General features: G+C 39.2%; 1 protein-coding gene and 1 pseudogene across 2 annotated transcripts in view; both read right to left on the bottom strand.

Moving 5' to 3' along the window:
* cog5 (component of oligomeric golgi complex 5) overlaps nucleotides 1-10628 on the bottom strand; it is an 81328-nt gene extending 70700 nt beyond the window's left edge. The window contains exons 1-6 of one of the 2 annotated variants that reach the window (XM_040151272.1): nucleotides 10202-10628; nucleotides 9518-9657; nucleotides 8386-8443; nucleotides 5698-5752; nucleotides 3777-3846; nucleotides 593-713 (exon numbers count right to left, since the gene is read on the bottom strand). In XM_040151272.1, the coding sequence (XP_040007206.1) occupies nucleotides 593-713; nucleotides 3777-3846; nucleotides 5698-5752; nucleotides 8386-8443; nucleotides 9518-9657; nucleotides 10202-10247 (490 nt within the window). In that variant the 5' untranslated portion in view covers nucleotides 10248-10628. The remainder of the gene's footprint in view (nucleotides 1-592; nucleotides 714-3776; nucleotides 3847-5697; nucleotides 5753-8385; nucleotides 8444-9517; nucleotides 9658-10201) is intronic. The other variant, XM_040151280.1, reaches the window with a different exon arrangement.
* Nucleotides 10629-12363: 1735 nt separating this feature from the next.
* On the bottom strand, nucleotides 12364-13814 carry LOC120804062 (annotated as a pseudogene).
* Nucleotides 13815-15091: the final 1277 nt, after the last annotated feature.

Below are 15091 nucleotides of genomic sequence, written 5' to 3'. Positions count from 1 at the left end.
CCTTGTGTCCACACAGTACAAATAATCTCTTCATAACAGAAAAATGACAAGACCTTAGTTATTTCCAATGTCAGCTCCAAAAACGATAACACCTTCTACAGCCACAAACGAAGAAAATGACATGGAGATATATCATGCCAGGGAACAAAGGAAACTTGAAAATAAATTATGATGGAGTGTTCTACTTGGGACATCTCAAACAAATCAATTTTGTTTAGGGGGTTGATTTTGCCCATAAGTGTGTTTTTTATGCTACTTTTAAGAAATTGTGCATAAAATGCGGCTTAGAATGTTCATTTCATCTGTTTTTAATTTATTTTGCTAAAACCTTCTATCGGTAAAATGTGTTTCTCTGTGTTAAATATTACAATTTGAGCAACAAGTATAACTCCTGTTTCATTATGTGTGTAACCTAATGAAAATCATTTAAAACACTGTATTAAATGGTGTTGAAGGTGTTCTGGAAGGATGTGCACTGGAGTGAAAAGTGCACACCTGTTAGTGTTGCCTACTGGCAGTCTACGCCAACAGTTGTAGTTTTTCTGGAAACAGATGTGGACTATTGATTATCAGTAAACATGCATGTCCTTACCTAGTTCATTGAGGCTCTGGGCAGCCTTGGTGATTTCTCTACTGCCCCCCTGGAGCTGACCTTGGAGCCTCTTGCTCAGGTACAAGATACGAATTATCCTCCGTAGCAGGTCGCAGGCCACCTGGAGGAGGAAGAGAGAAAGGATGTCAGGTGTGGTAAATATACCAAAGTTTAGGCAAAGTTTAAATTTTAAAGCCACCACTAACGTTGAGTGCCGTTTACCTATGATAGATGCCACGATTAGACACCAAAGCCATATCAGTTAAAGTCATGTCTTATTTTCTAACTAATTCAAAAATTCACTTTTTCTCAACCAGACAGTTAAGTGATCTCCATTTTCCCAAATCTCATCAGCAGAGGTTCAAATTCAAAAAGATATAGGTAGTTCTGAATTGGGGAAGTCTTTTTTTCTGTTAGTAAAAACACTTTGTCCTTATAGAACTTTTTAAAAAAAAGACTTTTAGTTGTTGACAAAATCTGTCAGAATTTAATATCATAGCCTTCTGTAAAGTGACACAAATTGTGCTTATTATTACTCATGTGGTATTTCAGCAAAACAATCTAGTTGGTCAGTAATCGCTGCATCTACATTCAAAGCCACACGAGAAAAAGTATGATGTTTTATAGTTGCTATGCCAACTCATGGTAACCTTGGAGCTACTCCTGCTTCTTAACTATGTGCAAGTATGTGCTGGTAGTAAAACATTTACACAAAAAAGGAAAAAGACTGCTCTTGAGGGTATGTTTACTCAGCTGTGAGCACTTTAAGTCATAAGCACAGTATCATTTCTCTCATGAAGTAGCTTGTACATACTGTACATGAAATCATTAAGAGCTGGGGAAGACTTATTTAACAGATGGAAAGCAATACAGTCAACTGAGAAGTAACAGTGTAACAAAGAAGAAACTGACAAAAAAAAAAAAAAAAAAAAAAGAGGCTGGGGTAAACTTATAACTGATGACAGCACAATATCCTTTATATGCCTGAGGGGAAGAAGATAGTCAGTATAGTGTTAGGAGCTTAGAGGAGGAGGAGGTGGTGGTGGGGAAAAGGGGGTACAGCTTAAGACTGAGAGGCTGCCATCTCCGTCTGATAGTGTGTGCCCCCCTATGTGTGTGTGTATGAATATAGCAAGACTAAGAGTCCACAGCCATGCTAGTAGCTCTGTGAGGTTGTACTTGGGCACAGGGGTGATTTGAGTTAAATGCTACCATCAGCAAGCTAACATGCTCACAATGACAATGCTAACATTGCTGAAATTTACAGGGTAATGTTTAATATGTTCACCATCTTAGTTTAGCATGTTAGCATGTAACATTTACCAATTATCAATAAAGAAAAAGCTCAGCTGAGGCTGATGGGAATGTCATTAGATTTGCAGTATTTAGTCATAAACAAAAGTATTGGACAAAATGTAATTTTATCCTGATGATGACACTAGATGAAAAGTCCAGTAATCGCTTAACTTATTATAGCTCATCTTAAGGGGGATATGAATGTGTGTACAAAAGTTCCTGGCAATCAATCCAATAGTTGTCAAGATGATTTCAGACTGGAACAAAATGGTGGGCCAACAAACACTGGTGTCTGCAAGAGTTTGTAACAATGTGGCTAGACACACACGTTCCTGCTAGTCGTGTGTCAAAGTCTGTTTCCCAGCCAAATCATGTTTCCCCATGTGTTTCCTGAAGCGCTGGTAAGGTTTTTCGATTAGGTTACAATCAGGCATCGCGGAGATGGCTTGCACTGGGTTAGGGTTAGGTTTGAGATTAAGCATTGCAGAAAACAACTGCCTGAAGATTGGGTTCAGGTTAAGGTAAGAGGAAACACAAATCAATGGAAAAAATTCAACAAATTGCATTGCATATTTATATGAAAGCCATGAGCGCTTGAGTGCAGCTTTTTAATTTGTGTGTCTATGTATGTATATTGTGTGTTCAGTAGGCTGCTATTATGTCTTTGTTGGTCAAAATTCAAACTATTGCTTACATGTGAAAAAAATAAATATCTGATTCGTAATAATCATCGATCTATTGCATGAACAGTTACCCTCAGCGTATAACTGTATTGTTCTCTTTGTTACCAATCATTTAACACTAGCAGGCCGTGCAAAATATAAAAAATAATAATAATAAGACGAGCTGAACAGACAATTATAACACCTAGCCATTTAAGTGCCAGAGAAGTAACATCTGGCAACATTTAGGATTCACCGCCGAGCCAGGAAAAGGCTGTTTGCTGACATTGTAAAATACCACCCCCTTAAAAGTTACCACAACAAAAAATGTGAAGTCACCTGCTAGGAGCGTGATAATCAGACTGAATGCCATTTTGTATCACTCCAAATCAATAAACTAATCAGAGATCACGAGGTGTAAAAGCAGGCTAAATCGCTGTTCTCCACCAGTGATGCAGTGGACACAGAGAAGGCACTGAACAATGTTATTTCTACAACTTAGTTTACAATGAGGCTACATGGGCTGCATTTATATGAATTCAAACAATATGTGTGTTAATTCTTATTCATTTGCAGTGGATTTCTTTTAAAGATACTAGTGTGTAGACATCTCCAGAATGTGTATCTCCATGTTTATTATCTCAGGCAAACAGGGAGGAAAATATTGTATTGTTGACAAGGGCAAAAATGACAGAGCCCTTGAATTCCCACGTGATTGATCGGCTGCTGTTTGACTCATATCCAGCTTATACTTAAGACTCAGGCCAGACACATCACAAACACACATGCACATGCAGAAAATCTGAGCGACACCGAGCCATTGGCCCAGGAGAGAGACCTCAGAACACACTGACCTTTTTAAAGTCATTGCTTTATCAATATATAATCGTGATTTCCCTCAGCTGCACAAACAGGAAAACTGCAGCCTAGTGTTCTCACTGAGCGCATGTGCTGGCTTGGTCATGCACGCACAGCAGCTTGGAGCTCTGCACACAACAAATATCTTGCCTACATATAGGCAACCGCTGAACCCTTCTCCTACACAGCACTTACTTCTCTGTGGGTTTGAGAAAGCTTTGTATTAAATGTAAAACAATACTCTTTGGTAAAACTGCCATGCAAAGAACTGTCAATTTATTTCTTATTCCATTTAAAATAACAAACTGACTGATTCAAACACAGCCATGGAAAAGTTAATATAATACAATTGTGTGGTGGACACTTACCTGCAGTCTGGCAAGCTGAGTAATCCTGGCAACAATCTTGTTGTACGGGTCAACAATCTTTCCCCTTATCCTGGGAAGACATGCAGAGTTTGACTGTTCATTAAGAACCAATGTGCATATAAAAGCATTACACTGACCTTTTCGGCTGCAGAAACTTCACGTAACTTCTCGTAACTTGTACTTTTACGAACACTGTGATTCTTTTGTACATGGTTCCTCCTTGTGCTTCCACTGTTTTACAAACCGGGATATTCAAAGTATACACCATTAAAAAAAGAAAAGCAGGACCAACCATATCATAATAACTTACTAACATTAATAATAACGCAATTTTTTTTTCAAAAACATCTTGACAACATAAAAACACACTGACATAACTAATTGGAAATTATTCAAATTATAAATAAATCACTAAAAAGCTAATTTTATAAAACAAAATACAGAGTTTGTTGCCCCAATCTCTTCAGACAAGTAATTCCAAAATCTAGGAGCTCTGACAGCAAAGGCTCTGCCACCTTTGTGTTTGAGTCTGGATCTCGGAGCAACTAGAAGAGAAGCATGTGAGGACCTGAGGAAGCGAGGAGGAACATATGGAAATTACCTCAGGGCCCTACACACTCACCAAGCATTTTATTAGGAACACCCGTACACCTGCTTATTCATGGAATTAGACAATCAGCAAATCACGTTGCAGCAGTGCAATGCATAGAATCATGCAGATACGGGTCAGGAGCTTCAGATAATGTTCACATCAAACGTCAGAATGGGGAAAAATGTGATCTCAGTAACTTTGACTGTGGCATGATTGTTGGTGCCAGATGGGCACTCAGAATGGTGCGAAACGGAAAAAAATCAAAAACATCCAGTTAACGGTAGTTCTGTGGACAGAAACACCCTCTTGATGAGAGAGGTCAGAGGAGAATGGTCACACTGGATGGAGCTGACAGAAGGCTTAAGTAACTCAGATAACCACTCTTTACAACTGGTGAGCAGTAAAGCACCTCAGAATGCACATGTCCAACCTTGAGGCAGATGGGCTACAACAGCAGACAACCACAACAAGTCCAGCTCCTGGCATCCAAGAACAGAAATCTGAGGTTGCAGTTGGCACAGGCAAAAACAAAGTTTGGTCTGATGAATCTGGATTACTGCTCAGCCATACAGAGGATAGGGTCAGAATTAGGCATTAACAGCATGAATCCAAGGACCCAACCTGCCTTGTGTCAACAGTCCAGGCAGCTGGTGTTGTTTGTGTAATGGTGTGGGGAATGTTTTCTTTGCTCACTTTGGGCCCCTTAATACCAATCAATCATGGTTTGAATGCCACAGCCTATCTGAGTATTGTTGCTGACCATGTCCATCCCTTTATGGCCACAATTTACCAGTTTCTAATGGCTACCTCAAGCATTATATCGCACCATGTCATGAAGCAAAAGTCTAGGGTAGAACTTCGTACGTGTAACTTCAGTGACACACAAAGTCAGGGAATTTTGAGTGCTGAATTTTACATGCAGTTTTCTGCTTTGTATCTGTACACCCATGTTCACAAAAGCACTTCTATTTTCACAGTTTCTCCATGTAACCTCACCACAAATATCATTTACTCACAGATTTTATTCACACATCATAGGGTTTTCCTCAGGATGCGATGATGGTCAGATACGAAGGGTGAGGCATATTTGGTAGCTATATCATATTTTTTAAATTCAAGTATTTAAGTGTCATTAATTCCTTTCCCAAAATTGTTGAGGACTTAAATCAGATGAACAGTTAGGAAATTTGAGACCATGATTATGTTCACTAAAGCCAGCAAAGCCAGCAAAGACTGTGAAGCAGAAGGCAAAAAAAGCCAGTTATATCTGTGTAAATGTTGACATTAAAAACATCTACTCTGACTAAAGCCACAGGAAAATATATTTACCTGTCAACAGCTGCCTGAAGGGCATTGATCCTTGTCTGCATCATCTGAAGGACCCCTGAAACAACAACAACAAAATCTTTAAATTTAAGTACATTTTGACAGTGATTTCAGGAACTACTTTTTTAGCAGACTTCTTTTGAGGAATACTGGCTCGCTCTTGTGGTAAAACCTAAGAACTGCAATAGTTGCAGAGTAAATTAGGTCACCGCTCCTGCAGGTAGCTCTGAAAACATTTGACAGACAAGGCTGATTTCAAAAGACTTTTGTGCATTCATATGCTGGTATGAAGGTCCGACATTTGAGACTTGACAACTGGTTCCTTAACATAAATACACTGATGATATGACTGCTGTCATAAAATCTAACCTCAAGGACAATTATAAAACACGGACGTGAAAAACATAATGTCAGTGACAATGTGGTTGCAAAATCCATTCAATAGGCTACAAAACATAGTATTGTAATGAAAGATTCTGGAAGACTGTTCAAATCAGTCTGTGCTTTCAGTACCACAATAAAACTTTTACGAAAACAAGCATGTTTGTGTGAGTGTCAGAACAGTCTAATACAGTGATTTTAAACCAATGGGCTACGACCTGGTAGCGGCCTGCACAGTGTTGGCTACTGGGCGGCAAATATGCGATCTGACAAGATTCTATTGTCCATCCATCCTCCCTAACCCTGCCGCCAGTGCACGAACTGCAGGCCAGATGATTCGGAGTGACCGTTGAATTTAGCTTCCTCTGAGTTTTTTTTATGGACAGCAAAGCTCCACGTCAACCCTCTACATATCAGGAAGGCAGGGAAAACCATACTGCCCTTCCCAATCACAGATTTCTATGAAATGTGCCTTTGCTGTGTCAGCGACCAAGAACAAGACTACATCAAAACCTAGTATATGGCTGGACCTCGTATGGTCAATGTGTAAAATAGCATGTTTGTTTGCTTCTCTCCAACTCTCTGTGCTCACATATACAATCATTTTAATACAGCCAAATTCCCAATAAAACTTTTGAGATTTACATGTTTTTCTGTTTCTGTTGTCAGACAAAAAGGTATAAGTATGAAACAGTGACTGAAAAACAGCCCATTAAGACTCTGTTATCTAAGCAGCCACTTCCAAGCCATTTCCAAAATGCTGCACTGCACTGTTAGAGGCTATATTTACTTGTAAAATGAGAGAAAGTTGGAAGCTCACTCACAGCTGTGTCGGCTGCCATGTGGTCAATTGAATGGGACATATAGAGAGGTGTGCCTGCTAAAAGAAAGCCCAACATCACGCTCGTGGGGAAATACTTTCTATGGAAAGGTTTGTCCCCAAAGTCACTAGATTTTTCGCTAAGTGCTTTTCTGTCACTGAAAGGGTCGGTTGGCAACAATGCCTGTAAACGGCCCCTGATGATGTATTAAAGCTGTTCACGACAATTCACTTTGAAAGAGCAACAGCCAATGGGGAATCTCCAACACTCAGTCAGCGAACCAATGGTGTAAATTCATCACTCAGTCACACCGCATTTGGCTGAACAGTGGTGTAGCTTCATCAGTCAGTCAGTCACGGACATTTGCGTTTGTAAGGCCGGCCAAAAACTTGAGTTCCAGCTTCACGCTTCTCTTCTTCTGTTAATATATGTGAGCTCCCACTCCCTTTCTCCTCCTGATTCTGTTGGTGGTTCTGACCAGTTCATTGTGTCAGGTGTGAAGTCCGAAAAACACTGAGCTAACAAAGGACTCAACCTACTTTTGAAGAAGAATTAAACAAATTTACTTTTTTAAGCTTACTTTATCGATTTCTTTTTTATTTTGACATGTTACCTTGACTAAATGCACTTGTTTGTTAAAGTTCCTCTCAAGTAAAAAAAATGTGTTTTTTTTAAAATTGTTCCTTCACTGTGATGTTTGAGCTTCACTGTGCAGATTGAACGTGTGTGTGGAAACTTGAAGCCTCCAAGTAACATACACCAAGAATGGACTTTTCAATGAAGTAGGACAAATTTTTGTGTTCAACACATTGCATTTTTATAGATTCTGGATTTTTGACAGATCCAACAATGTTTAAAAGTAGCATCAGACAGAAAACGTTAATCTAAGATGATTATTTTTTTTATACGTTTTAAAACATGTCTGGAAAGGATCTTTTAAAGTAGAATCATTCTAGTCTAATCCTCACCCTCACCCAGCCCAGGGGGCTGCAAGACCATCCCTTGCTAGCTTGCCGGTCTCCAAATCCAAAAAGGTTGCTGATCCATGGTCTAAAAAGGTTTATTTTAATAGTGCATTAACATTAACTGAAGCCATTGGCTGGTGAAATAGCAACATAGAACAATGATGCACTGATTTTCAACAGCCATATCCCACATTTTGATTTTAATGCATCCCTGAACGCACCCACAAGAAGAGTTCCTAAAATGGCCACTGCTCACAGTTGTATCATAAAATAAATCATCAAATAATATAACTTGAATAAAAGTGACCAAATGTTAACTATAATTAATTACTCATCTCAACTCATTTACAAGTGTCTGCAGTGTCTAGAACTGGTCTGCATACCATACTGAAATGAACTGAAATCAATGGCTGCCTGGAAGGGAAAAACTCATTCTAAAGCCCATTTTGCATGTCCATGAAGCTGTTTCTGCAATTTTTGTTCTTGAAGTTAAAATGGTAACATATGGAAAACTGTTTCTTTACCTTCAAGAGACTCTATCCCAGTCGCCTGAGCCAGTAAGTCCTCATGTCTGGCCACAACCTGGAAGATAGAGGCTGTTATGGTTCCTGTTAGAGCTGCCACTGTGTTCTCTGTGTGATGCTGTTTTGAGCGAGTTTCAAGTTTCCATATAATTTTCACTGTGAAATGGAATAAAATGAAACAAATGGCTATCTGGAAGGAAAAAAACAATCTAAAAATACACAACATGGTTTAGAAAATAGCCAGCAGTAACTGAATGACTTGCAGTTATTAGGATAAAACGTGTTCAGCACATGGGTGTTAGTAGTGGTGGCACTGAGTTAATAATGGTCATTAGCATTTTCACAAATACAGTTTAGCGTAATAAATCAGGATTTGGCTGCTAAATTAGAGGATACAACACACATAAGCACCTTCACAGACTCACAAAATCATATGAACCCTAATCTTTATTCTGTAACACTAACTAGGACTAATGTAGCAACAGGAAAATTACACAAAATGCAAAGAGAAAACTACCCTTGTCTGAAGAAAAAACCTGGCTGTTTTATTTAAGCTGTTAGTTATTTCTCAACAAACTGTTTGGTCTATAAAATGTCAGAAAATGGTGAAAAATGCCCATTTCCCAAAGCTCAACTATTTACAATCATAAAAAACTAAGGAAACCAGAAAAAAACTCACATTTGACAAAGCTGGAACAAGGAAATTATGGCATTTTTTTCGGAAAAATACACAAATAAATAACTCAAAACTGTTAATCTATTATCAAATTTGTTGATTCATTTTCTGTTGATCGAGCAATTTATTAATTGACAAATCCTTGCTCTAATTTCAAAACTCTATATTTACAATATTTTCAGAAAAGATTTATTGTATTAAATCAGTGAAAAATATCAGCAAAAAAAACCAAACAACCCAAACTCAACCACCTGGGTCAGAGTGAGACAATCAAAACAATAATCCTAATAATAGTTCAGGTTATTTGTAGCTTGGTGATTTACCAATAGATGGCAATATGATTGTGCATGGTTTCATATAAAGGTTTCAATAATGAGCCTTCATTTTGCTATCTCCAAAAACTGTGTTCTTTTAGTTCGTGCATTGAGTCGGCACGGCTGTGTTGTGGGTTTGTACCTGGCTGTGTAGCTCCTTGTCCAGCTGACTGATGCCCTGTGCCAACTTGGCCAGCTGCTCAGCGATAACAGCATGGTGTATAGCTTGAGCCGTGTACGTCTTCACATCAAAGTCGTCTGCCAGGAAGTCGGCGTAACACTCTGCAAACACAGCAGCACATCCTCAAGCCGTCCAGTACATTCACTCTCAGAACAGGTCATATCATTCCTAAATACTGGGCCTCTGGCGCATTGCAGCTAAAGTAAAAACCCGTGAAGCTTTCCGACAGTTCCTCCGTTTTTCTCTGCTTCTCTTCAGTCATGTCAATTAGCTCAGCCAGACCTCTGTCAACAGACTGAACAGGGGGAGTTAAGAACTGCACACTGTCTGCTGTCCTGTGTCTGCATCTTCCTTGCTCAGCTTTGCTTTTTTTTAGTTTCAGTCACCAGGGTAATTTACAGGTTACACCAATGATAACAGCAACAGTACAAAAATGTCCTAACAGTGCCTGATAACAAGTTCTTGGTGAATATCACTTATACGGCCGTCACAAAAAAAAAAACTAAGAAATGTAACTAACATAGCTTTTACCTAGCTAGGAAAAGTGTTTTTTCAGTAGCTACTAATACGCTATTAATAATGTCTGTTACAACTGTGGCCGAAATGTGGTACAGATCTCCGCGGCAGTTCATAAAGCTGTTTTACCATCTTTCAGAAGTGAATTCGTGGAAGCTTCTCTCCCGTCCTCCATGTTGATAGTTCCGCATGTGACGTTTAAACTGAGAGACGTCGGGAGCCGGACGTTGCCCGAGCCTTAAAGGGCAACACACGGCGGCGCTGAGGCGGTTTTGGCGAAGGCGGCCGCACGTCCAGGACTACGCACGATGGTGCTCTGGACTGCACTGTTTCAATAAGCCATTTCTTAACGCAATAGTATGACTACTGTAAACTGCTACCATTTGAAAAAAGTGAATTATCCTCTTCGCAAAAATAAGAGTCTACAGCCATGCAAGCAGCTCTGTGAGGTGGTACTCAGGCACAGAGATATTTTCAGGTAAATGCCAATGTCAGTATGCTAACAACGACACTGCTGGCATGGTGATATTTAGCAGGCATCGCCATCTGAGTTTAAGAAGTTAGCATGCTAGCATTCGCTAATTGTAAACACAGAGGACAGCTGAGGCTGAAAGGAATTGGTCTTGTAGGTATTTTGTCATAAACAAAAGTATCAGAAAAAATTTAAAGTTTGACCTGATGGTGGCACAGGAAGAAAAGTCAGAGGATCAACAAAGTTATAACAATTCATCCTGAGGGGAACACGTCTGTACCGAAATTTGTGGCAATCCATTCTATAGTTGTTCAGACATTTCATTAAAAACCACAGATGTCCAACCGCTGGTGGCCAGAGGAAAAGTGAAAAGCTCACTAAGCAGCATTCATCCTCTGGGGACCATGAATACGTGTACAAAATTTCATGGAAATTCATCAGATAGTTGTTGAGATATTTCAGTCTGGACCAAAGTGGTGGACCAGCTGACCAACACTGCCATCCCTGGAGCTGCACTGCTAGCATGGCTAAAAATAAATTCTTATTTTATGATAATACGTAAGTACATGAAGAAAAGTAGCGTGAAACTGAAACTCAACAATACACACATTCTATCCTGCACACCATATTCTTCAGAAATGTGTGGATGACAGGTGTTTTAAGGAGTGCCTCCCTCTTTTTTTTGCCTCATGCAGAATCTTCCTGAAGAGATATTACAATAGTCTTCACTAATAACAGTCTCTGGCATTGAGATATGTTTTTGTTTGCAAAATGTCCCATTTGAATTCCACAGTTTTGGAAAATAAATGAATATATAAAATGGAATTTACTTAATGAATTTAATATTGGCAAAATATCATGTCCACAAGTCAAAATACACAAATTCAAAACTCTTATTTTTATCACCCATCTATAAAACCAAACTTTACAATGGCGCTGTCTCTTTTACATGCAATATGAGGGCTGTTAAAAAGACTGAAATGAATAATTTTTTTTTTTTTTTATGTTTTCGGGTTCACACATTTCCTGGTCTCTTATGGTTTATGACCTGTTTCTCTAAATAAAGGTGTGAGAAACAAAAGAATGACTAGTGTGAATTTATTTGCAGAAATTTTGAAAATGAACCTGTGAAGAACCAGTATTTGAATAAATAAAAACCTGCACAAAGAATCTAAGATCTGCTTTTACAAATGTGTTAGTGGCAATTAGTAATCATTGTATTCTTTTATTAAATATCCAGCATTTATTTTGAGAAAGCTCATACTGAGTATTACATTACTGAATATCAAATCTTGGGCAACAGCAAAAGTTATAACAAACCATGGATCGTGTTTTTAAACAGACCGTCTAGAGAGAAGCCCTCGTAAATACAGGACCAAATTTGGGCTGATACATGTTTTTTGGCACAACACAAATTTTTCTGGAAAACATCACAAAACCCATGAACTGTAGCACATTCTCTTAATAAAATGACATAGAGTACGGATACAAATGGACATACTGTAAATATATACAAAAATTTCCTTAATCTGACCCTGAGTAATATGAGGAATCCTACTTCTGGTTTGCAGAGCAAAAATGATTTAAGAACCATGAGTAACCTGTACAGGTGAAGGGTTCCAGGTGGTTTTTGCACCTGAGCACCACCAAACCTACACAACATGATCAAATTAAGGAGTAACTTTTCCTAGGTGTGTTTGGATCATAGTTTGATAGTCAATAACATAGATGATATGTCAGGTTTAGGGAGCTATAACATAATTAAGGAGTATTCTATTGAATAAAATAGAATATTTGGAGAGGAAATCAAATTATCAGTCTAATTTGTGTGGCACAGAGGGAGGTGGATCAGAGGGGCAGCATTCATGCCACCACTACAGGGACTGAAGGATGCGTAGAGTTTTTCAGGGAAGTTACAGCCAGAAAAGGAGTAGATGAGAGCTGCAGCATTTATGTCATAAAAGGGGACCAGACCCTCTTCATAATCCACCAACACGCCCACCTTCCGAGGCTTTGACTTCAGCGAGAAGAACACCAGGACCAGCAAGAGCTTTATATGCATTTTAATTTCTCAACCATACAGCCCAGACACTGTTCTTAGGGGCCAATCTGAATTTTCCCTTCTTGAAAATCAATTCACTGGCCACTCTTTCCATTCCATTCCGTCTTCTCTCTAACATGACCTTCATAGTATAATCTGCCTGAAGAGAAGCTCAAGAGTTTTCCTAAAACACCATTAAAAATGGAAAATCTCTGTTGGTTTTCTGGGACATTCGTTTGTATATCACTACACTTGTTTCCCATCAGCAGACAGGATAGAGATAGGGACTTGCAGTGTCAGCATCGAGTGTGACATCCACTGAGCACTGCTGGACCACAGCCTCTGCATCTCTTTACTGAGTGTCAGTTGGGGGAGGCTCTCCTGACGGCCCCCTTGTATGATGAGTCAACTCTGTCCTCTGTCCAGTCCTTGGTAGGTGGAGCAGTGTTCAGGGTTGGAAAGCTTTGAAGGAGCTGAAGGTGCTCCTCAGTGTATGAGAGCTGCTCCACCTCAGCATGAAGATTTCCATCTCTTTGATGAATCCTTCAGCCTGTTACTCTGATGTTTTCTGCTTCTCTTCAATCATCTCAATGAGCAGAGCCGCTACACCTCTGTCAACAGACTGAACCAGAGCAGTAAAGACGTGCACATTGTCTGCTGTCCTCTGTCTGCATCTTCCTCGCTTAGTTCCACTGAATGCTTGAGCTCCAGTATCTTTAGCCTTCTCTCCTGTATATTTATCTGAATTTCAGTTTCTTTTTACCCAGCTCAGTTTTCTTCCCTCGATGTTCTTTCTATCAAGGGAACAATACAGTGAAACTTGTGATCCAACTCAGTGCAGCTGAGACACTCACAAAAGTCATCTGTCATGCAGAACATCTCCAGCGGTTTATCGTGCTTCTAACACATCCTGCCAGCCAGGTTCCATCATAGGATCAATGCATTGTGACTGTGAGGCAGGCCTTCAGGGCCATCAGTTTGGTGTCAGTGCAGATGTTACAGAGAACGTCTCCTGGTTTAGAATATTCTTGCACTGAGAAGCTCCTGGATTTCTTCACATCTTAATGTCTAAAGTGAGCAACCATCTTAGACAAGACAGTATAGACCTGCAGTCTTCAGTCAAAGAGCCCTTTACACATGGGACACTGACTCTGGACAGGACTTTTCCAGTTTTCTGCGACACAGTTCCCGCAGAAGGTATATCCATATGGTATGGTCACTGAACACATCTAGAAAGGTTGGAATACAGAAACTGCTCTTCATACAGCACACCACTGGCTGAAGATATGATTAAGGAACCTAGAGAAAAAAATTTTTTTTTGAAAAATTAACCTTTCAGTGACACAACTTTTGACTCATTAATAAATCAACTGAATGGACTCACTGAATGTGGAAAGAAATGCATCTGTAAGCCCCGAGAATATAGAGGCTTTTCCTATTTTTTACATTGATTCTCAGCACAAGAATCTTCAAGCAGAGTACTGTCTATTTTAAAAAAGGGAACAACACACTCAAGAGACATTTTTTCCATTTAAAAAGGAAGAGGAGAGATAAGGAGTGTCCAGTAGTTTTTTTTAACAGGAATGCTTGTACCGAGCTTCTTACATATGATTCCCCCACTATCACTGCTTTCTGCTTACTTAGAAGGGCAACACACATCATCACTTAATATATCTGAAAGCAATGCTATCACTAGATCCGCATCAGAATATTTTGACTTTAAAAAACTCCCTCTTTGGTAACATTTCACCCACATCTCCTTGTCCTCATGCACATGGTCAGCCGTCATACTAACATACAACTCCATATTAAGAGGCATTTCTGCTGTTGGAAACTCTGTCTTTTTTACTCAATGGATACCAGAGGCCCTGCCAAGCGGCCATTGTTCTTAAATTACTGGATCATTAACACTAATGCATTTTTTTTTAAACAATATAACACAACTACCAAGATGATAACTACTTCCATTACCAATAATAACAATAATGATTGATGGTCAGGTTGGTTCAAATTTCTATTCATTAATTTACCAATAATTGATTCATTCACAAAGGGTGTTAATCATTAGTCAATTATTGCAGAGCTACTGAATTGAAATACATCAGACCGCACAGGTGTTCATGATATTGTGACCACTTCCTGTATGTCTGTTACAGTCAATGTTAACTGACACATCAGTCAGACAGGCTTTGCTAAATAGAACCAAAATACAGCTAGAGAGTCAGACTTAAACTGCAGACTGATAATAGCTAAAACAATAAGAAATCAAATGAAAACACACAACTTCACTACCTATAAAAGCGGGCGCAGATTATCCACCAGCCCTCTGTAAAGGTGAAACGTTCCCAGCCAAGAAGAACACAGTAGAGGCTGTCATCATGTGGCCATCTGATGTCACTGCAGCGCAGGCCTCACATTTTATGGAAACGCGAACGTTTACTCATAAACAAAAATATGAAGAATATGAATGTCCCTTTTTAATATAAACCCTCTGCATTTATTTATT

The sequence above is a fragment of the Xiphias gladius genome, chromosome 2 (genome assembly GCF_016859285.1).
Source record: "Xiphias gladius isolate SHS-SW01 ecotype Sanya breed wild chromosome 2, ASM1685928v1, whole genome shotgun sequence".
In the NCBI taxonomy this organism is placed as follows: domain Eukaryota; kingdom Metazoa; phylum Chordata; class Actinopteri; order Istiophoriformes; family Xiphiidae; genus Xiphias; species Xiphias gladius.
The sequence above is the reverse complement of the archived record's forward strand: the minus strand, read 5'-3'. Positions and strand labels throughout refer to the sequence as shown.